Source organism: Bombyx mori, chromosome 9, assembly GCF_030269925.1.
Source record: "Bombyx mori chromosome 9, ASM3026992v2".
Lineage (NCBI taxonomy): Eukaryota > Metazoa > Arthropoda > Insecta > Lepidoptera > Bombycidae > Bombyx > Bombyx mori.
The window spans coordinates 3,288,994-3,314,302 of NC_085115.1; the positions used below are offsets into that span (position 1 = coordinate 3,288,994).

General features: G+C 36.6%; 1 protein-coding gene across 2 annotated transcripts in view; it reads right to left on the minus strand.

Annotated features, from left to right (window-relative positions):
• LOC101746412 (EGFR adapter protein) overlaps positions 1-25,309 on the minus strand; it is a 132,776-nt gene that overhangs the window by 54,933 nt on the left and 52,534 nt on the right. The window contains exons 1-3 of one of the 2 annotated variants that reach the window (XM_012697266.4): positions 23,640-23,776; positions 9,003-9,077; positions 7,734-7,880 (exon numbers count right to left, since the gene is read on the minus strand). In XM_012697266.4, the coding sequence (XP_012552720.1) occupies positions 7,734-7,871 (138 nt within the window). In that variant the 5' untranslated portion in view covers positions 7,872-7,880; positions 9,003-9,077; positions 23,640-23,776. Of the gene's footprint in view, positions 1-7,733; positions 7,881-9,002; positions 9,078-23,639; positions 23,777-25,309 lie in introns of those variants that run through there. The other variant, XM_021353294.3, reaches the window with a different exon arrangement.

The following is a 25,309-nucleotide window of genomic DNA, read 5'->3' on the forward strand; positions in this document are numbered from 1 at the left end:
ATGACGTGCTTAGGGCCGAAATCTTGAAAAAAAATTTACAAAGACAAACGTAATTCTTAAGTTGCTAATGTATATTTTGAAAACTTATTTAAAACAAAAAACAATTTCTTTTTTGTTTCACTATACGTCTACAAGCAACATCAATAATTCAAGATCGGATCGGTAATTTTTTTATCTTTTAAATTGTGCATGAAAGATGAAACTTAATAATTGTGCGTATTAAACCTGTTTGGCTGTATGAGTGCATAAACCACGAATCGTGAAAAACGAAAAACGAATAAAAATTGAAAATTTACAATTGCTTACGATCACATTTATTAATTAAAGATTAACCATATTATGTTTGTACGTTATTCCAAATATAAAAATTACTTAAAAAATTAAATGATTTAAATTCCACCACTCTGTTTAACTGAGCAAATGCTATTGTTATTTCTGAATATTAGCGTAGTGTTATTAGTAGGACCTCTTGTGAGTCCGCGCGGGTAGGTACCACCACCCCGCGTATTTCTACCGTGAAGCAGTAATGCGTTATGGTTTGAAGGGTGGGGCAGCCGTTATAACTATACCAGAGACCTTTGAACTTATATCTCAAGGCGGATGGCGCATTTACGTTCCAGTAACCACTTAGCACTAGGTGGGCTGTAAGCTCGTCCACCCGCAGCAGGTGCCGCAGTTTATTATTATATTCCCTTTTAAAGTAGATGGATGGATGTTTGCTTGGCAATTAATAGTCACCGAGGCATGTGGACATCAGCAATACTAAGGTATATCAAAGGCTGATTACTCTCGTTAAAAGTTCAATAAATGTTTTTTTTTACCACCAACAGTATTTTTTCTAAATTCTATTATGTACATACTAGGTCTGTAGGTCTTTTCCATAGAGTCGTAATACTTTGTTAATTAAAGCTTTAAAGAGCTTTTTAGGAGATACAGTGCACATACTGCTATGGTCCAACTAAGCTGAAGTAAGTAATAAATTTTACGGGTACCTCTTTTACAATAATTTTAATTACGTCAGCATAAATAAGTCAAAAGTACTTTTACTAACAGCATTGGGTGATGAATGGGCGCTATTCCAGAAAAACTAAGGCTTCGATCTTGATGTTGAATGCATATTTTAATGATGGTTTTATTGCTTACCTATCACCAAATCGAATGTACTTCGATACAATATGAGTTCGTCTGAACACTTGCACCGAAAATATATATATTAAAAACCTAAATGCTGAAACACAATTTTTAATTAACTTAAAGATGAAAATTTACTGGGAGTTCATAAGCACCCAAAAAAATACCATTAAGACTAACATAACTTTAAAAAGATTACAAAATCGTGTAAACAAAATCTATTTCTGATCACACGTCTTGTTTTACTTAAGCACGCATTACTTTGAGACAAAAATATTACGCTCGTCCACTTCCTTCATTTTATTACTTACAGAAGATAAGTATATACTTACAGTATATAATTAAAAAAACACACACACACACAAAACTTTAATAACTAAAGTAATAGGAGAAATTCTCTTCACACACGTTGCACACAATGCCACATACCAGAGTTTGATATCCCACGATTCGTTTCCGTCCATAAAACTCGGTACTGTTAAAGGGTTATGATACTACACCACTAGTATGAACAAATCACATACACTTTGACACTCGCGTTTTTAATTTTAGAACACAAATAACACGTACACACGTCCGACCTACGCGAGTATTCTCTCGCGACTGATCGGGTAATAGTAACTTCGGTAATATTGGAATTGGATGGAGAAACCATGGATAGAACCCGTTTTAGAGCCTCCGTAGACGGTCACAATGGGAAACATAAGCGCACGCGCACCTGTGTCGTATTTTTTTATTATTATTATTTCAAGACGACGAACTTTTCTGCAAACGGGTTGACGACCTAACATACAATCAAGATCGAATCGTTTTTTAACGCGTATGGCCTGTAGCCTGTTTTCGGTATCACGTCACGTGGACTAAATCTAATGCGAATCGATTTTTAAATATTATCTTTAATAAATTTAGCTTTTAAACTTTTACGTAAAACGTAAATTATATATAATTTGAACTTGATGTGACTATTATATTGATTGATTTTGACTGACTTTGATTTTGTCTATTACAATTTGAAGATTTAACGCAAATATAAATATTTTCATCAGAGTCTATTTAACTAAGATTATAACTTATAACAATCCGAACACCTAGTTTTTATGATCGAAATATTAATTGCATTAGTGTAACGTGAAGAAAAGAAAACAAATGATACTAAGATCTACTGGTTTTTTGTAAATATTCTCTCCGATGATTGTATGACATAAACTCATTAGTCGATAAATTGATAATTCCTTTAAGAACTTACTCGATTCTCGTCAAAGTAACAGCAGTTTATGGAAGAAATTCACACTGAAGATATATGAATGGACGGCAAATGTAACGGAGATGTTTTACTACTATTTAGATAATAAACAGAGATGCACTCGGTAACAGAAACACGGATGTTTTTCAACACGGAAGAACATTATCTACTATTATTAGATTATTATATTATAGATTATAATTAGATACTATTCTAAACTTAGGGATATTGAAGTGTTTTGGCTAATGAACAAGCAAAGAGTAAGATGGGTTTAGCAGTAGTAGGTATTCTTCTGAAGTTAAATTCCAATCGATTAATGACTAGCCTGTACTAAAAGTAGAACACATGAAACTACTAATTGTAACAGAAACAGTTATACATATAATACTTGCATGTTCTAGTTCAGATTTATCACTCCACACTAAAATATGCCAATAATGAACAAATAAACTGAAATCCTAAATTTAAGGGTTCGCACGTGACTCATTAAGACAATTCAAAGCTCCATTTGTTTTAAAACTAACTCTCACACGTTTCATACACATATTTATTTGAATAGAAATGACGTTATAATCATAAATCTGAGTGCGTACCTGGAGTTTTGGAATGTCTGTCCTTTCTTGCCCCCGCGCGCAAGGTCGTACCCAAAGTAATGCTCAGTACACTTAAACTTTAAATTTGTGGGACATACCATATCTTTCCTCAAATGTAAATAAATCATTAAGGATGTCTCAAATTTTTTTCGTTATGACGACACTATTTTGTAATCTAAGAAAACATTACAATGTTTGGGCTCGTTGTTTTTATTTATTGCTCTAGCTGTACAGATGAGCTTATAAATGAATTACCAAAGTCTGTAGACATCACAATCTGAATGCCACCATCCACTTTACGAAATAGAGTCTAAATTTAAATTGTATTACATAATTAGAAGGCCCTTTACACAAGAATCCAAACTGCTTCACGATGAAAATATCAGCGTAGTTGTAATTACTCGCTGCGGTTTGGTTTTTTTATTACAAGATCTATGGGCGTCAAAACTTCATCGTTCGTGAGCTCATGGTAAGTACGCATTTCTATAGCAAATCCCTACTTGCCAGTGGTATTGAACACCGCCATAGTCCCTATCGCTAGATACAATTGCACCGGGTATCTTATCCGTTGGGTCATGAAGATTTGAAGTGAATTCTGTGTGTGATACCTGTACACTATACATTGATTGTTTGAACTTAAGTCTTGAGATGGGTGGTGACATTTACGTTACATATCTATGGGTAACAGTAGTCATTTAACATCAGACCACTATCTGTAGACCTAGATCACTGAAAAATAATCGTCTTAAACATATGTTTTTGTACAAAAATTAACTCAAACTAAACCCAATTCATCTACAACGTCATCGCTTAAAACTCAAATGAATGTATTTAATGCGACGCTCAAATTCGAATAAGTCATTGACAGCATGAACAATGCAACGACTGGGCGATGAAACGTCGCAGGACTCGTGTGTTAAGGATCAGCGCCGAGAAGAATTTATATCTTGTCACGCAGACACACTGATGACTCTTAAAATAATATGTTCGTATCTGAGAACGAGCGTCTTTGAGACTATTTAAATGCTCCATGTTTTTGTTCCAATTTCAACTGCTCTATGACGGTGCTTATCCCTAAGGATAAATAAAATCCGGAATTTCGTTTGTCTCCACCTAAGGTACATGGACATCCATAATTTACTATTGACGGCTCGACTCAATAATTTACAAAATTCCGTCAAGTCACTTGATAAGATTCAAAGAATATCTTATTTGCCACAGTACGCTGTGTTCCTTTTTTTAATCTAATTATCTTATCAAGTATATCAGTTAAGCAACAAATAAACGAATGATCAATTTTGACAAATTTTGAACGATCACCTATTCTGTTTTTTATATCCAAAATTTTATGTTTCACATTAAGAACACAAACAATGCAAGATTAACATCAAAAGTATTCAAACTATGGTCGCTATGTAGACAAACACGAAATTCCAAGAAATCCAATCACATTATCGATATAATCGAGTCATTTATGGGTCGCGCTTACAATACCGCAGATAATAGCAGCCTCGGCAGGCACGATGACCAGCTTCTATTGTATTGATCGTGACGAATCATTTCGCTACGACTCGATTACTTGGTTCACGACCAAGCTTTTGCTTACTCGGTATTGGTGAAACTACTTTTAAAGTACAACCTTTTTTTTTTCCTACCTAAGCTGAGAGCCTTGGGAGGCTATATCAGCGTAACCTTAACTAGTAGGTGAGCTCACGGGGCTCAAACTTGACGACGTTTCGGCGAGAAACTCAGTGGGCTATGTCTGAGGGTTAATTTATTCGTCAAGCCCTTCGTCGCAAGCGACGGGTTCGACGAGAACGGTGACCGGTGCTTGAGGTACCTAGAAGCACCGTTAGTGGATCGGGAGGATCCGATATGACGTGTTTGGGGCGACGTCGAATGCTTTCCATTCTGTCCGCAAGATCAGGAATACAGTTACCGGCGGCCACGATGAGAGGGTTCTCATGTCGTGCCGCTTTATCGAAGTGGAGTACAAGCAAAAGGTGCTCTGACTGATCGATTATAAATTTTAGTGACAAAAAAGTCTGCGCCTAAAGACATTGAGCTGTTTTTCTCTGTTGAATAATAGGACACACAAATAATGTTAAACAAAGTATATACAAAAATTCAATACGAACCCCATGGTAATATACTCCAATTCAATGATACTATATCAATAGGCAATCAAGAATCTAGATTATTTCATAATATTTACTATCTTGGAGTTTGGTTGTGATAAGGTGTATGTAAGCAAAACGCCAGTCGGCTTAAAACTGAGCCATAATTTATTCTGAAAGTGAATCAATCAACATGCATTATGTAACATATATTTTAAATGAGAAATTAATTTATTACTCTACGTAATTATTGGAATGATATGGTAATGATATTAGTTATTATTAATAGTTAGCTGACCCGGCAGACTTCGTAGTGCCTCAATCGATAAATAAAAGACCTAAACTTTTGTATAAAATAAACTTAAAAAAAACAAAAGGAATCCGTCCGACGGGGGACACATCAAAGGAAAAAAAATTGTTTGTTTTTTTATAATTCCGAGCATTTTCGTATTTATTCACCTTTTAAACTTTCTCTGGACTTCCACGAATAATTCAAGACCAAAATTAGCCAAATCAGTGCAGCCGTTCTCGTGTTTTAACGAGACTAACGAACAGCAATTCAGTTTTATATATACTTATTTAGATAGATAGAAGATATAAAAATGTAAATCGCAATTGTTTAATTACTTTTCATACTAAACTAATTTTGAGTGAGCGAACAAATAGGAATTTATCTAAATATTTTAGAGAAACTTAGAACTAAATCGCTTAAGCAGACAATCTTACTCGTACGTTTGTTAATGAGCTTGACAGATACAGTTTTATTTATAACATTAGTCCCCTAACAAATAATGAGTTTTACAGACACAGGACTTTATATAAGAACTAGTGACCCGCACCGGCTCCGCTCGGGTCTTTAGCAAAAATTTCAAGGATATTTAACGTTGTTTTATTTTTTTAAATAAAAGAACACTTATTGCGGCATAACTATAATAGTTAGACATATGCTGTCGCGACACTTTTTGTAAATAATAATCTGTCCTACAAAATCGTAATACATTATTTTATTCTATAATCAATAGTTTTCGCTGGGCATGCGATGTACAGAATATTTTAGGTAATTTTTTTACACCTTATTGGAGTTTTAGTAAGGATCTCTAATTTTTTTTAAAAAAGATTATAGCCTATGTCATTCGGGAATAGTGTAGCTTCCAAACAGTGAAATAATTTTTCAAAACGGTTCAGTAGTTTCGGAGCCTATTCAATACAAACAAACAAACAAATCTTTCCTCTTTATAATATTAGTTTAGATAACAAATGCTTACGAAAACGTAGTGTACAAACAGATGTCCATATCAATCACTAGAAGTATTTTTCTGACAGAATTATAATAATATATAAATCAACAATTATGTGTTATACTTATATACACAAAACCTAACATTTTCATTATTTTCCATTAATGCTCTGAATGCTAGAATATTCAGCTGTATGAGAAATTTCGTCGATTTAAAAAGCATTAGAAATGTATCGCAAATAGGTAATTGAATTTAACAATAAAGTTTATATTATGAAAACAAATAAAGTGGACTCTTAATGTGAAGTCTATCTAAAGCTTGGTCCTCCACAATCTTAAGCGATTGAGATCCTTCTTATCTAGGCTAGACTTAGATAGTCTAAAGTGGGTTGTGATGTAAGTAGGACCGCAGTGAAATAAAAGTTTTCGATCTATTTACTTGAGACGCTATTTTCGCGTTCAAGATCTTAAAGATAAGATAAAGATAAGAAAGAAATTTCAAAAACAGGCTTATAATATATTAAGTAATTTTTAGTGTTTGAATAGAATTTCAAAACATATTAGAACTATTTTTAATAGTAAAGTAATCATTATTATACTTTTTAATAGTACTTACTAATCTGGAAACACTTTTCTACGTTTTTAGTTTTTCTAACACTATTTAAAGTCAAATAAGTTTCCTGATAATGGGTCATTTAAATAAATGAACGAAATTATTAGAGTATTAAAATCTATTTTAAAACCAGTTTTAAGAAAAAGATCTCATGCAATTATATTAACTGCGGCTAAATGAAATAATAGGAAGAACAGCTCCGAGAATGAGTAATGTGGTAGTATAAATATATGCACTATTGTACGCTAACACTAAAATCTATGTTATCATTTTATTTCGTAGGCCCTGGCTTGACTGTGCCCCTGGCATTACTGACGTTCATAAGCAACGGTAACCGCTCACCATCAATTGGGCCGTATGCTCGTCTGCCGACAAGAGCAATAAAAATCAATCATGAAAATCATAATCGTGAAAGATCATTGGCCTCTCAATCAGGAAGGCTGCTTTAAAGCGGTTCGCATTGCTACCTTTTTTTGTTTTCCTACCTATGCTGATGATAGCCTTGAGTATATCAGCGTTACCGTAGCGTGTAGGTGAGCTCTCGGGGCTTAGCTGGCCCTAGCAATAGCAGTGATTCACAGAAACTATCACCGGATCGGAAACGCGACCCACTGAGAAGATCCGGCGAGAAACTCAGTGGGCTGTACCTATGGGTTAGTTTACTAGCCGACCCCTTCGTCGCGAGCGACGGGTTCGACGAAAACGGTGACTGGTGCTTAAGGTACCTAAAAGCGCCGTTAGTAGATCACAAGGATCCGAAATGAGCTGTTTAGGGTGACGTCGACTAGTTGGCACTGACCTGTTCCGGCGTGTCGGTTTCGAACGCGTGGCAGTAGTGATCTGCAGGCTCTGAGCGCGGCTGGCGAGCCACCAGCGCGAACAACGCCCGGGAGGACTCACACGTTGCATACGAGATACGACGCAACGCATGTGACATGCGCACACTCTGGTGACAAATTAAAAAAAATTAAAATTATCTACTTTAATTATTATTTCGCAAATCAATTCAGCTTTGATGAAAGATAATGTGACTGTCATTCCAATGTGGCCTCAACCAAGACGTCCTAATTTAGCGATATTGAGTGTGATCAATTTGTTTCAAACGCTTTTTAATTAATACATAATTAATCCAATACAGACAATCCACGGTTTTATTTATTTTTTATTTATTGCTTAGCTGGGTGGACGAGCTCTCAGCCCACCTGGTGTAAAGTGGTTACTGAAGCCCATAGACATCTACAACGTAAATGCCCCACCCACCTTGAGATATAAGTTCTAAGGTATCAAGTATAGTTACAACGGCTATCCCACCCTTCAAACCGAAACGCATTATTGCTTCATGGCAGAAATAGGCAGGGTGGTGGTACCCACCCGCGCGGACTCACAAGAGGTCCTACCACCAGTAAAAATTTCCTGATGTATGTATATTCTACAGGCTGTAGAAAGTCGTGACGATCAGGAACTTAGTGGAAATGAATAACGATTCGGTAACCGGAGCACCAATACTTATCTTTTAAGTCAGTTCATATTTTTGATTTTGATTGATCAAATCGATTATTTATTATTATCGAGTATTCAATATATCAGTTAAATTAAAATTAAGCTACATTATAAGCTAAGTACATTTTTTTAATAGCTCAGATTTTTTTTTTTTCGTTTTTCCTTTTATTCCACTTCTAGCGACCCGCCCTCGCTTCGCTTCGGAAACTGTAATTTGTTATTAATTTCTCCACTATTTAATGGATGTTATTATACATAGAAACCTATTCAATCACTCTATCTATAAAAAAAAACGGCATCAAAATCCGTTGCGTAGTTTTAAAGATTTAAGCATACATAGGGACAGATATAGTGACAGAGAAAGTGACTTTGTTTTATACTATGTAGTGATGTGGTGTCGGTACAGCATGTTCACTTTTTCCATTCTTTCATACGTCATTTCTACACTCACTCACTTCTCTCTAATATCTTCTTTCACACAGTCCATCCATGGCTTTTTATCGTATTATTAGATATCACAATATTATCTAGCAAATTTCTCAGAATATTTTTAATTATCCACACTTACCTTGTCTTCTGGGTCGCATACTTTGACTCCCGAGAGCGCAACAACCACGAGTACGGGAACCGCACGCCCAGACTCCTGAAACAAACAATCAATTTTCATTGCATATACGGGTCAACAAACTAACAGTCTTCCTGGTGTTGAGTGGCTACCGAAGCCCGTATACTTCATAATATGGAAGCCACCACTCAACTTGAGACTTGAGGTCTGTGCCGCGATTGTATAGTAATAACGCTAATTATGTTTTTGCGTATTTTTGTTGTATTTTACAGTGTGCTTTTAGTGCAAGTTTTTTAACGTTCTCGATAGCGTAAAAGTTAACTCAAATTTGTGTGGAGTTGGAACGTCTGCCTACCTTTGCCGCTAGGAGCGCTGTTCCAACTACATACATACAGATTTGAGTTAACTTTTACGCTTTCGAGAACGTTAAGAACTCGCGGTAAGCACACAGAGACATAATCGCATCGCTCGATTCAAATACACCAGCCGTCTTATTCTTTAGACCACAACAACATAAAAAAAAGATGTGTGGTGTCGTGGGACACCGGATAGGAACGAAGTTCCTTATTATAAAAATATTAATTTTAAGTTCTATTCAAGGTTTAAAGAAAATTAAATGGAGGTTTCGCAACAACCCACGGTCATTCTGTAACGTGCGAACTTATTGTGGTACACTTCATTCACGGTTGTTTGCATAAGAGTTAGTGTATTGCGCAAACGAACGCTCTGAGACCGTGGTCAATGAATAATAAAAAAATGTGTTATTTTTTTGTACGTTATTACAAAGTTAAGTCGTATATGTGTACATTACTAATAAAAATCTTACGTTACGGACGTTTTTTCCCGGTCAGGGTACCCCTCCGCATCGTCCCATAAGGAACTTCGTCCCAAAACATAATGATCAATTGAAATAGAGAGATGCAGATATTATGCTTATGAAATTTGACGCATTTGGATTTTTTTTTAAATATTATGAAAATTCGTGAAGACAGAGAACAACGAATACTTTTGAAATGAGGATAAATTATAAAAAAAAACTGCCATTAATTCAGACGCATCTGCCGTTTTGAATTTACCCCAGTTTTTACGGCGAGGTCCCAGGAATTAATTAGCAGAGAGGTAAGTCAGGGACGGACGGTAAAAATGTGCGGGTAACATCGGGCAGGTGTAAAATATGGCTGCCCAACAAACCTGAACAAAAGCAAGTCAAAAATTACAAATCAAATTAACATAATTCTGTTCAGGGTTCAAGTTCAAGTTTTAATAAGCTTCCAACTGTGAGCGCTCGTGAACATGCTTCACACTACGTAATATTAAGCGTTAGAGCAAATGGAAGCATAATCGTGTGCAGACTAGAAATCTCAAAAGAGATGTAATAAGAAATGTAAAAAAGATTGTAGCTACACTTGAGACCTTAGAACTTATATCTCAAGGTTGGTGGCGCAATTACGCTGTGGATGTCTATGGGCTCTAGTAGCCACTTAACATCAGGTGGGCTGTGAGATCATCCACCCATCTAAGCAATAAAAAAAAGCGCGATATCGCTTGCTTATATGTTTCATTGATTTTCTAAGAAATATATCCTTCCTACTATTCCTCTTTCTTTTATTATCATCTTTGTCTCTACATCATCTTATGAACCATTGCCCTAATGGAGCAATCAATATCTTCCATGTTTGACTAAATATATTGTTATACATTCACCCAAATTGTATCACTACAGGCGTCCTACAGTAAGAACAAAAGAATTATTTTCAAATCGAAATGCGTTTTTTTTAATAACCCTAAAAACAATTTAAAATATTCATTCATTTTTTCCTCAGTCGAAAGCATTGTGAGAAAGACGTAAGACCGTAAAAGTCACCCTGAAGAGCTATAGGTACCGAGGACTGAGTTAGGAGCGTAGCGATAACGCTGTTCATATTGACACTCATGTACAGACTCAAAATACAAAGAAATCACTGAGCCTAAATATATAAGTACTATTTTTGACGATTAAAAAAATATAACTCTCTCAAAAAACTTCAAATAAAATAAAAACATCGTAAAAATAAAATTAAGATTATTGATTGGCACATTTAATGAGTATTTTGACAGTATTGTACCACTATCTTGTCTATTTATGGTGTGAAATCATGCGATCTGTGTAGCATAGCTACTATGTATTATAATAACATTTAGGTTTAATCTCTTGTTTGAAAGTGAATAGTTATATAATCATACAATCATGTTTCTTTTATTTTTATTTCATAGATGGGTGGACGAGCTCACAGCCCACCTGATGTTAAGTGGTTACCGGAGCCCATAGACATCCACAAAGTAAATGCCACCCCCTTTTTTTTTTTTTTTTTTTTTTCTCGGGCCGGGGGCCGAACCTCCTACGAGGTCCCCGCGCCTAGGGTGCGCGCGGGGTATGTGAGACTCAACGATCTGCAGGTGTTGAGAGCAGATCGCGGGCCCAAGGATTTTAGGGCCCACCCACTAAACGACTCCCCTGCACTCTTACACCCGACGTCCGATCTCCGTCCGGGGTCAGAACCCGTTCAGAGTAGGGGGGTTCCCGCGGTCAACACTACAACCAGACACGCGGCGCCACCCCGAGGACGCCCGACCGACGGGTCGTCGAGGCGATAGTCGACAACCAACGACGTCAGTCTCCGCGGTACGGCGGCCCTACCAGGCCGCCCGGGCGGTGCCGCTGGTGTTCCGGGATACCCCGCTGGGCCAGAACCAGCCTGCCGGGTCGGAACGCGATACACCGCCGACCGGGTTGCTCTTCAACAGTATGTTCGGCGACGACAGCGACGACGAAAATGCGGACCGCATCGCAGTCCGCAGCCGCCGACGCGCCGTCCCGTCCTCCTGGTGCCAGCGCGCTAGAGTGACGGTAGCGTGCGGCGCAGCCTCAACCCCCTTAGGTCGCCCCGTGACCATCACCGGGAGGAGACTGCCTCCTAAATGCCACCCCCTACCTTGAGATATGAGTTCTAAGGTCTCAGTATAGTTACAACAGCTGCACCCTTCAAACCGAAACGCATTACTGCTTCACGGAAGAAATAGGCAGGGCGGTGGTACCTACCCATGCTTAGGTAATTGATTAATGCAATTTGACTAATAATGTAATAAGTTAATTAAGGCAATATAAAACATGAACAAATAAACGCTGTTACGTCGATGTTCCCGGTCACCGTCCTCGTCGAACCCGTCGCTTGCGACGAAGGGCTCGACGAGTGAATTAACTCATAGATACAGCCCACTGAGTTTCTCGCCGGATCTTCTCAGTGGGTCGAGTTTCCGATTCGGTGGTAGATTCTGCGAAGCACTGTTCTTGCTAGGGCCAGTGTTAGCAACACACCCGGTTTGAGCCCCGTGAGCTCACCTACATGTCAAAAAGAAGCTGATATAGCCTCTCAAGGCTATCAGCATAGGTAGCAAAAAAACCGTCAATGTGTCACGAAATCAACTTCCGCTTCCGCGCATGACACAATGTCCTAGGCCTAGGAAAACAAAATGTCGGATGTGACAGAGCGACCGGAGGCGTTCCGGAGCCGGAGTCGCTTTCATTAGGCATTTTAATTAAGAGTACGCAGATCCTCACTAAGGCCAATAACGACCATCACGTTCTACCTGCGCCCTTTTAGAAGACTGTAACCCACTGGTTACGTCGAACAGGAAAATTGAATTGCCGAATATACTTTTTTATGAACTTTTAAATCGTCAGCTTTTTTTGTTTGAAATATTACTAAGAAAGTAAAATTTATCATCGAACCGAAAGATCCTTCATGGATTTATTAGTAATAATTGCATAATGGTTCGTTTGAGATTGTCATCATACTTTTGAATTGAAACTTAATAAAAACATAATAAAATATTTTTATCAAAAATAGTAAATAAAAGTATTTTTAATACGCTTTTATTAGCTTCAGAGTTATGTATGTTAGTATGTATGTATTTTTTTATTGCCGTTATAGGCAGACGAGTATACGGCCCACCTGATGGTAAGTGGTCACCGTCGCTCATGGACGTCAGCAATGCCAGGGGCAGTGTCAAGCCGCTGCCTACCATAACAGAATCTTTGAACATGATTTTGACCCCCTTCAAAACGTCGGATTAACTCGAAATTTGGTATACTTATTAGGGACCGATGACAATTCAATATTTAACAAAAATTAAATTCAACTAAAAAATGAAAAATAAATAATAGTTTAAAAAAACAAAAAAATACGCTTTTATATAAAACCTCACCCACTCTTTTTTTACAACAAAATCATTTTTTCTTACACTATTTTTAATTCAAATTTATTAAGATTTATTTTCTATTTTTTAGTGGGAGTTTCTATAAAAGCCTATTTTTTAGTTTTTTTAAACTATTATTTATTCTTATTTTGATTGGTCTAAAAATGAGAGACTTGTCAACTTCGTGGTTTTATAAATAATTAAAATAGGCAATAAATACCAATTAGACGTGTGTTTGGATACTACGTGTTTCTTTCTTGCTCCGAAGAAAATTTTGGAAAGACCTATCGAGCCGAGTGCCGCTAAAACGCTAAAGGGGGAATCACTGTTCTCTTCGCCATTCTCTCGTAAAACCCATTATCATTAAGACCCTCTAATTTTATTTTGCTTTACATGAGACAATAAATTAAGCTATGAATGATAAAATCAAAATCGATGCCTATATTAATAACGTTGTCATACCCAATGTGTTTTAAGTTTATTTGGAACATAAACATGCAAACTCAAAATGACCTCCCCCCCTCCCCTTTGTCGTAACCACTAATTATGAAGCGAACAAGAATATGACTTATATAACCAGTCAACTTATTCTTAGGGGTTTTATCAAACATATTATTATGGTATACTACTTTTTTTCCCCTACCTAGCTTTTTACTGGTAGCCTAAGAACCTATTCCAGCTACGCCCGAATGGGTAGGTGAGCTTACGGGCTCAACCTGAGAGAATTTGCTAACACTAGCCCTAGCAAGAGAGCAAGAGTAGTGCTTCGCATAATCTGCCACCAGATCGGTTTCGCGACCCACTGAGAAGATCCGACAAGAAACTTTAAATTGGCAAGATATTTATCTGGCTAAGATCTTGTCATCGCCTAACGAATAAGATTCCCAGTATACTTGTATTGGGCGATGCGAATGTTGTAATGACTCGTCAGATAACCAGTAAAATATACACTGGACATAGGTTCACGAATGTCTTCCGTGATGAAGGATGATTAGAATTAATGTAGTACCCAGTGGTAGGGTGTGTTGCAAATCCTTGTCGTTTTATACCACTCTGCCTACTTCTTTTAATAAATTAGGATTATCATTTACTTGTTAATATGAAATCGGTTGATAAATTAACAAATGTTTAAATTTTAAAACACCTACAACAATTGGGCATAAAATAATTTGCTGATTTCCCAATTTCCTAAGCCAAACGTACCATATCAACCTCACAAAGTCACAGAGCATCAAAACGTAAGGAATTGCCTACATTTTTTCTGCTCATTTTCCTCACTAAACCGGGTACGTGGTGTAGTTTGTATGCAAATCGTGAATTATTCGTATTTGCCAGGGCAATATTGCGACCTTGCGGCCTGAGAAGCCATAATGAAGACGAATACAGAAGGACTAAGTCGAATTGTTTTTCAAATTGTAAAAATGTGAATGTATTTAAAAGTATTTTGAATGTAGTAACTTATTTCAGAGACTGCTGTGCTTTCTTATAATACTTTTTTTGTTTTTGTTTTGCTGGGTGGACGAGCTCACAGTCCACCTGGTTTTAAGTGGTTACTGGAGCCCATAGACATCTACAACGTAAATGCGCCACCCAGCTTGAGACATAAGTTCTAAGATCTCAGTATAGTTACAACAGCGGCCCTACCCTTCAGACCGAAACGCATTACTGCTTCACGGCAGAAATAGGCAGGGCGGTGGTACCTACCCGCGCGGACTCACAAGAGGTCCTACCACCAATAAGAAATTTAGTATCGTATTTATTACGTTAGCTTTTAATGTTACCTTATGCGAGAAATTATGACTTTTTCATCACATGCATTTACAGTAGTTAGTGAGGGACAAAAAAGTAACCTCTTTTCAAACTTGATCAAAAAACTAAGCATGGCTTATACAAACTGATTGACAAGTCGAAGTCGCAAAATTAATGGCTTTAATAGCGTATAGAACCAACAGCTGCTGAAAGCATTTGGGATGGAGAGAATTATTTCTATTGCTCTTGATGATAGACGAGCATAATAATATGGATTAGATGATGAGCGCTTATCGTCGCCCATGGACGTATGCAATGCCAGGGGCACAGCCAAGCCTGTCTACAGCTGCTAAAGACCCTTCGGAAATCTCATTCGAAGCAGAACATGTCGTATCGCTCAGGAAACAGCGTGGAAGGTGTTTCATTCCATAGAAGATTTATACGCGGCAGTAAATATCTCTGGAAATGCACTGTAAAGGAACACAATAGTTCTAATCTGTATAGTTATCTCTGTTCCGGTGTTGGGAGATGCAATAAAATGGAGAATCATCTCGAACAATTCCTCAAACCACGGTAAGGCGTATTGAAAGCCCCCTCGGGTAAATATCGCAGTCTACATAGATATATTATCAAGCATTCCATTTCAAAGATTAGCAGTGATTTAATATTTGCTCCCAATATGATCTTATATCTTTAAACGAGCAATTCCTGCATATAAATAGGTATATATATATATAATATATAAATTCTGAATCTCGGAAACGGCTCCAACGATTTTAATAAAATTTAGTACACATGGGATTTTTATTATTCTGTCGTAAGATAGAAAAATATTATTCATATTTCATCATTTTATCAATATGTAATTCGTATTTAAACATAATTTCTAAAAAACACAATTTATTAAAAAAAAAAACACGAAAAAAGCTCGGTCATCATTTAGTCATTGTAATATGCTGTACTGCTCTGAAAAATGAGAAGGTATTATCCACAATAAGCCCTACCACTAGTAAATGCGGGTGGACAGTAAGCTGGATTGATAGGAGACTATTGCAGTTAGCGGTTCGGTAAATCACTTAGTCGCTGTTTACGAAACCTACGGTCTGAGCTGATACTATTCTAAGTCAACACACACGGGCAAATCACAAAGATGTGAAGAAGAAAATCGTTTGGCTTTATGAATTCATGTCAGCTGTGGAGAAAATACAGCGGCCTCGATTCGGAGCAATCATGTAGCAAGCAGGTACGTTGTGAATCGCGACAAAATTTACTTTACCCAGAGGATTAAAAGTAAAAAGTGTGTGTGTGTGCAAGTCAGACACGGTAGAAGTGAAATTTCTGAGAAGTCCCTGATTAAAAAACTTATTGAAAAGTATTGAAAAAATGAACAGTCGCTTCAATATATAAACTGTAATTTATAAGTACATAAAAAAAGAATTAGAATTACTGAAAGCATTTCAAATTTTATCATTTTCAATACTCTTCAATGAGGTGTTCTATCTCATTCTCTCACCGGCTGATACCTATACATTTATGTGTTTGTGTCTCTATGGACTTATTTTTTTGTTTCATCGAGTTTGAAATCACAACAATTCTAAAGAAGTTTCACTTAAAAAAAACCATAATGTATTTTTGGTTTTATCCCGTATAATCGAATTCATTTTCGCTTACTAAGCATGGTACTTCATTTTTTTAGTTGAATTTATAGGCAGACGAGCATACGGCCTACCTGATGGTGAGTGGTTACCGTCGCTCATTGATGTCAGCAATGCCACGGTCACAGCCAGGTCGCTGACTATCATTGCGTACCATATTAAAGTTGATTATTACCTCCTCCCTACCTCTTATAGGTAGTATACCACCATTATCAGGTGAGCCATGTGCTTGTTTGCGTACAAAGGCAATAAAAAAAGAAGATCTTTTTCAGAAGTGGGTAGATGTCAGAGATAAATTAATTCTGAGTTATCCCTCTCTTCATAACTAATATTTTTTAGATAGCAGCAAATAATAATAAATAATAAAACAACTTTATAAAAATAGAAATATTATTTCTTGAAGTCCAACAGGCTTACGTAAGTTTTAGGATTTATATCTTAACCACATTAAATTTGGTTAAACTTAAGACTATTCGCGATATTTGTAACACCTAGAATTTCTCAAGGCATAATCAAAGCGTCAGATTTTCTCAATTTAATATATACCTACCTAAGTTACTTGTCTGAACTTGAGCATTCGAGTTGGTAGCATTTGAATATGAAGACCAAACTTACATCATTATTCTCCTCGCAGTCGGAAATTTAACGGGTTCGTTACGATAAGGAAAATCTCAGAGGATTTACGCACACTTATATCGCGTAGATACTAAAGTCAAAGCTGCTTGCTAACATGTGCAGGAAGATACACATCTAATGTTTTTTCAAACATTCATCGTGAAGAAGAATATAACCGCTTTGTAATATCATGCCGATCTCCTCCTTTTTCTCTACCTTATCCCACTAGGTAGGGTTGGCACAGCTAATTTTTCTCTTCCATTACCTTCTATCAGCCGTCATCTCAACACTCACTCCTCTCTCTCTCTCATATCTTCATTCACACACTCCATCCATGTCTTCTTCGGTCGACCTCTACCCCCTCTACCTTGCACTACCATTTCCATACATCTCCTTGTCACATGCATCTTCTCTTTACGCATCACATGTCCATACCACGCTAACTATCCGCTCTTTAATTTGTTGATTAATGTCGGAATCGCTGGAGGACCTCAGTCGTATGCTCAACGATCTCAATGCTGCTTCCCGATGCGTGCGACTGCGGATGAACCTTGACAAGACGAAAGTCATGTTCAATGATAAAATCGTCCCGGGCCAAGTTACCATCTCGAATGCAGTCATTGAAGAGGTAAAAGACTTTGTCTACCTCGGTCAGGCTATCCAGCTTGGCCGGGGTAACTTCAATACAGAGATCGAGAGACGCATACGACTGGGTTGGTCGGCATTTGGGAAATTCCGTGCAATCCTCACCTCGCAAATTCCTCAATGCCTGAAGACAAAAGTCTTTAACCAGTGCATTCTCCCCGCTATGACCTACGGCGCGGAAACCTGGACACTGACGGCAGGGCTGGCCCATAAGCTAAGAGTCGCACAGCGGGCGATGGAGAGAGCTATGCTAGATATTTCTCTAAGGGACAAAATCCGGAACGAAGAAATTCGACGGAGAACCAAAGTCGACGACATAGCTCTCAAAGCTAGCAGGCTGAAGTGGCAATGGGCCGGTCACATCTGTCGAGCCAGCGACGCCAGGCGGGGGAGGAAAGTCCTCGAATGGAGGCCACGGATGGGTACAAGGAGCGTGGGGCGTCCTCCAACCAGGTGGACTGACGACTTCGTGCGCACGGCGGGAAGTCGTTGGATGCGGAAGGCGGAGGACCGCATTATGTGGAAGGCATTGAGGAAGGCCTATGTCCAGCAGTGGGCAGATAAAGGCTGATGATGATGATGAGGCTACTTTCACACTTCCTCTGATATACTCATTCTCATGCAGACACCCCATGCAGTCGTAATCAAGCTTGGATATACCGTTATTATATTCCCAGGTAGGTAGCATTTTTTAAAGATAATGATTTGCCTAGCACGTGACTACAAATGTCTTTATAGGTGAATAATATAGGCAAATAATGGATAAATATAATTACCGGAGTATATAGAAAGGACTGTTTCATCCTTATAGTTGGAACATATAAATGCTTCGCGACAGAAATACTCATAGAACTCATAAAACGATAATGCTAATTCTCTAATTAATCCCACGTTTGTCTTTCATGTCACCCAAAGGGTGGGTTGTTCGAGAATATTGGATGATCTTAACCATATTGGACCTGTTAGAACCATGTTAGAATTTTGGATGTACTTTGTAAGTCTAGAATTACCCAACTCCATCTCTTCTCGTGGGTGTAGTAAAAAGCGTTCAAATTTTAATAGACGGACAGTAATTAAGATCTTCTTCAAACTAAAGATCTTCTTCAACAGGAATTCAATTCTTAATAAAATATACAATGTATACAAATTTAATCTATTTAAATGCGAAATAGTCGAACGAACAAACATTTACTAGTTCGAACGATTACCTTAGGCAAACAAAACGTTAAAAAAAACCATTATTTACTGTAAAGTATAAACAAATCGAGCGATATTTAAAAAGCACTTTGCTTTAATGGCGCAGTTTGAAGCAGTCTGTTGCTGCACGGATAGAGGAGATTAATTTTATTCTTTATCGACTATTTTAAGGTTTTAAAATCGAGTGGGAATTGCGAGTACGATCGCCACATGCTTTTACTAAGTTGTGAGAAAGGTTTTTTTTGTAAGAATGCTTTCTTAATGTTCTGTGTAGTTTTGATTTGAGGAGGGAAATTCATATCCAATCCAGGTAAAGGTGCAAAGCAAAGCCGCCGACGGCCCAAAACATCCGGATTCACTCTCGGTGCTTTTAGGCCCCTCAAGCAGCGGTCACCGTCCACGTCGAAGAGTTCGACGTACGAATTAGCCCATAGACACAATCCACTGAGTTTCTCACCGGATCTTCTCAGTGGGTCGCGATTCCGATCCGGTGGTAGATTCAGCGTAGCACTGCTTTTGCTAGAACTTGTGTTAGCATTTCTCTCAGGCTAAGCCCGTGAGCTCACCTACCGGTCCGCGCGAAGTTGGAATAGCCTCTTAAGCTAACAACAATTAGGTAGGAAAAAAAGGAAATACACATTATAGGTTTGTATTAATATTTGAACCTCGTAAATATTATTCTTCTTTGAACGTGAAAAACTAGTATGGAAACGGTTTTACCTAGAGAAATTTATAAATGTACCTACATACTTTAGCCCCACTCTTTATATGTCAGTCGTATGAAAATAATAGCCTAAAATTGTTTTAAAAAATATAACTACTTTACTAGTGAAATCCGGCCATGCTCCACTACTACTATCGCTGATCGTATGTAAGGCATGTTTCTTAAAACTGTTCATACTTGTGACCACAGATCATAGAAACACATTGAGTTTCTATGATCTGTACTTGTGACATACGTTCATAGAAAGATACCGTCTTTTATGGAAGGTCTTAACCAAAAAGTTCACCAACTTTTATCACAATCAATTGAATTGAGTAGGAACGTATATATAGAGTACAAAAAGTTTTTTTAAACACCCATTTTAATTTAATTAGCCTTAGAATTTTCATTACTTAATCGTTGTTCTCATCTTAATATTTCATTAATCTTACATATTCTCTGAATTAAAATCCTCTTAAGGACCCTAAAATCCATTGTTTAACAATATTAAGATGACGATGATCTAACGACAATCTTAATCAAAACAAAATTTACAGACAAATTATTGAACAATAATGTGTAAATTTAAATAATTTTTTTAATGCTTAGATGGGTGATTGAGCTAACGGTCAATTTGGTGTCTTACTGGGACCCTTAGACATTGACAACCTAAGCTGCCTCACTAACTTTGAAACATGAGTTCCAACTGTCCCTTTTTATAACACAAGGGCCGTTCCACCCTTCAAACCGAAACGCTTTACTGCTTCACGGAAAAAATACGCGCGGTGTTTCATTCCTACACGTGAGAGCTTATTAAATTTGAGTGCCTTAAATCAAATCAAATCAAATCAAATCAAATCAAATCAAAAAATTTTTTTATTCAACATAAATGAAAGTACATACTTGTTGAACGTCAAAAGAACTACCGCCAATTCACAAGAACTAGCCTCCGTCCTGAGAAGAATTGGCAAGAAACTCAGCGGGCATGTCTTTTTTTTTACATATAAAATTATTATTTATTTATTTTTTAATATTATTATTTTTTTAAATATGAATTTTTTACACTGAGTATTATAACGTAACAATTACTACAATATTGAAATGCCTGGAGCGAGCAACTCATTCCCACTTTGTGCAATCTTCTAGATAATCATTGACTTTATAGTAAGCTTTATTGCACAGATGTTCTTTAATAGTTTTCTTAAACCTATGTATATGTAGGTTCTGAACATCATGTGGGATTTTGTTGTACAGGCGCACAGACAAACACCCGAATGAATTTCGTATCTTATGTAACCTACTCATCGGCACAACAAGCTTGTGTTTGTTCCTAGTATTTCTATTATGTATGTCCGACTGTTTAGGAAACTCCTCAATATGTTTACGAACATACATCAAATTTTCAAAAATGTACTGGGATGGCATAGTGAGAACTTTAATTTCTTTAAATTTCTCCCTCAGGGATTCTAAACTTATATATTTCCTTGTGAAAGATGTAACTATTTTAAGATACAATACCGTGAATACTATTTTAGATTTACGTAAAGAACTTTCATAGACCTATATCTATAAAGCAAAACGTGAGGCAAAAACTTTGTGCCCCTTTTTACGAATATTGCCCGAATGGAGGACTATGAAATTTCCTATAGAGAAGGAGTGCAGAATGCTATTTTTTTTTTAATTATTCATTAGAAATACATTAAATCAAATAAAAAAACGTTACACACACCACCATGTATTTGACACAACACATACATATAAATATACTCTTTGTTTAGTGTCAATTGTCAAACTTTTGTAATTGCTTAAAGTCTGTAGTCAAATTGAGAATAGATTAATATTGTTTGTCTTTATTATTATTTATCTATAGTGCAGTTTTGGCGAAATCTGTGATTATATTATAGAAGCTTAATAGTGTTTTACAATAGAACCATAATAATGTTTAAACTTATAATTTCAATTAAATTATAGTCGAATTTCGACTACTGCGGGATCACTAGTAATTGTAATTTTATCATGAGCCTCCAACAAATATAAATTGTGTTTTGATTTACTTTTAAGATACAAATTGCTCAAAAAAGATATAGAAGCATTTAGCAATATAAATGCATTACAAACATTGCATTAAAAACAAAACTATGAATATTATGTTTTTCAGCGGATAATTCATCGAAAAAATTCCTAATAACACTAAAAATGATACGACAAAAACCCAGTTTAAACTTAGAATGTAAGGAAAAAGTCCGAGTCACCAAATTCTAATGTAACTTTACGAAGAGGAGACAGAAGCTATTTTTCTTAAACACTCCAACTTTAAGTACGGAAGGCACTTTAGGGACTAATTACCAGGTTGAGACACCAAAGGTTTGCTGACGCGGTACAATGAGAAAAGTTATGTAATAACAAAGTAACTTTGGTTTCTATGGTCATTGCTGGGTGTGGTGCTGAAATAACGTCCTTGGGTGTACGATAATAAGACAACTATCTGCTTGCTCGTCATCGCTTATGTGGTCTATATGTTTATAGTTATAAAAATTTCGTAATCCTATTTGGATGAATTCAAGGTGCATGTTACGATAATGTGTCTATTGTTTATTATGTACCTGAATGAGATCGGAGTCTCATCGTCATTGAAATAACGGCAATGTTATTCTTTAAGTGTTGGAACGAAGTTTCTTATGGGACGATGCGGAGGGGTACCCTAACCGGGAAAAAACGTCCGTAACGTAAGATTTTTATTAATAATGCACACAGTGTACGACTTAACTTTGTAATAACGTACAAAAAATAACATATTTTTTTATTATTCATTGACCACGATCTCAGAGCGTTCGTTTACGCAATACCCTTAACTCTTATGCAAACAACCGTGAACGAAGTGTACCACAATAAGTTCGCACGTTACCGAATGACCGTGGGTTGTTGCGAAACCTCCAGTTTTATTTTCTTTATACCTCGAATAGAACTTTAAATTAATATTTTCATAATAAGGAACTTCGTTCCTATCCGGTGTCCCACGACACAACACATCTTTTTTAATACATGATTGCTTAAAATGCATGATTGTAGCGAAAAAAAGAGACTTACAACTCATGTATCAAGGTGGGTAGGGCTGTTAACTTAGTCGATGTCTATGGGCTCCACCTCGTCCTCCTTAACACCAGGTGGGCCGTGAGCTCGTCCACCCGTCTTAGTAATAAAAAAAGAAAAGGAAAGAAGACTTAGAAGATACAGTGGACAATTTATCAACACCTTTCTACTACCAGTAATTGAGGATTTAGGGGAACTTACACACCCATCTTAGGTAAGTAGTATACTTTATTTCTTTTATTTTTTTATTGCTTGTGTGTGTGGACGAGCTCGCGGCCTACCTGGTGTTAAGTGGTTACCGGAGCCCATAGACATCTACAACGTAAATGCCGCCACCTACCTTGAGATATGAGTTCTTAGGTCCCAGTTTTTACAGTACATTAACATTGGTTTCGCATACTCGTAACATCTGAAAAATAACCCGGATGCTGCAATTATTTGATATACTCTCTGTAATTCTTCATTTTGTTATCGATAGAGCTAAGTACGTTAGTTGTGTATATATAAATAAAAAACAACATCATATATTGTTCCTCATAGTTCGATTATAACAAGCTGTCATCCGATACTCCCGTTTATTACTATGTGACGTTTACATTGTTTCCTTTGATTATTAATAAATAATCGAAAATACGTACTTATTATATATCCCTAACAACGAATACTTTGCAAATAATATTAGTATATTTTTTTTTACATATATTGAAATTAATCTATAAGAATATGGATTTAAAATAAAAATAATCTTACCGGTAACGTTTAAATTCCTTTTTCAAATTCTTTATCAAAAAACAATCAACTGGTCGGAATATGTACGTGTCAAGTTACCGAGCCGCGTGTCGAGACGTGGACGCGTGTGTCCCCGTCGGATCGTGAGGCACGACTGGCCATCCACCCGCCCTGACAAACGCCTAGGGCGGGACGGTGCGTGTGCTCTCCACATAAACATTTCTGATTTATAACAGTCAAATAAATTCCGACTTACCCGTTACTTCCTTCGTTTAATTAATTTAAATTTCACTTGCCTACTTTTACGTTACGTTTAGGTATAAAATACCATAGGAATTCACAAATTGGAATATTCATAAAACAGTAAGATTAAGTTTTTTTTTTATTGCTTAGATGGTTGGACGAGCTCACAGCCCACCTGGTGTTAAGTGGTTACTGGAGCCCATATACATCTACAACGCAAATGCGCCATCCACCTTGAGACATAAGTTCTAAGGTCAGGTATAGCTACAACATACAATACAAGCACATACAATTATGAATTTACATAAGTTTGGGAGTTTGTTTGTATTAACATGATAATACAAAGACTACAGACAGTTTAATTTGAAAATTATTCTGCATTAAATAGTCTATTTCTTGAGGCAGATTTCGTTTTTTGAAGAAGAAAAATATATAGAAGATTATCTGTTATATTTCTTCTTAAAGGAAAACACTATGTGTTTCATCTAAAACAGAGAATCGACAATTAAATGTTCATGCTTTACTATTCTTGTATTCAAATTTGAATCGTCCTTTTCGCTTTTATAATAAAGCTAATTCACAAAGAGTTTTAATGAATTTTAATTATATATTTTTATTCCGATCGAGAAAAAACATGTTTCTTTCTTTGTCCCACTTGTGGGCTCCCTCTTATGGTTGAATGCTGATCTGATACGTACCCAAATATTAATGTTTCTGTCAACGACAACGTCAACACAAAGCTTACATATATTTATTTAAATATTGACTATCTCGATTCGTATATTTTTATGTTTTATTCGAGGACCTTACGCTGCGTCTGCACGCAAGTCAAGCCACGAGGCACAACTTATCAAAAATATGATTTGCCCAAGTCAAATAACACTAATAATATGCTGTATTATGTAATGATTGTTGATCTCAAACCTCCGATATAATATTTCGCTCAAGATATCAAAGGTGTATTTAATTATATCATTTGCATTGTTTTTCGAGTTCTAAGGTCAGATATAACTTTAGAAGGATTTATGACGTCACTACTGACGTCTGTACAACTGAAATGTAAAATGTCAAAAGTCTATCGAGAGATTAGAATGTAATAAACTTAGTGGAATTATTCGCGTAAATCTTAAAAAAAAAACGAAATCACAATAACCTACAAATCGGAGAGCAAAATAAAAGCCAGCCAGAAATATATACCACGAACACAAAAGTTTAGATAAGACAAAAGCGATGTCGCATTTATCATGGTTTTGTCGAAGCTGGCAAAAACAGCGGCCTCCTTCGTCCATTCATCATTTAAAAGCGGATTTCATATTTTCGTACGTGAAACTTATTTTGGATTTGAAAAAAAAAATAAACAACAATTTAATAGAGAAATATTTAGCCTTGTTTAGTTGCATTGTGTTTTATGAATGTGTCAAATATAATCCATTTAAAACGTTAGAATG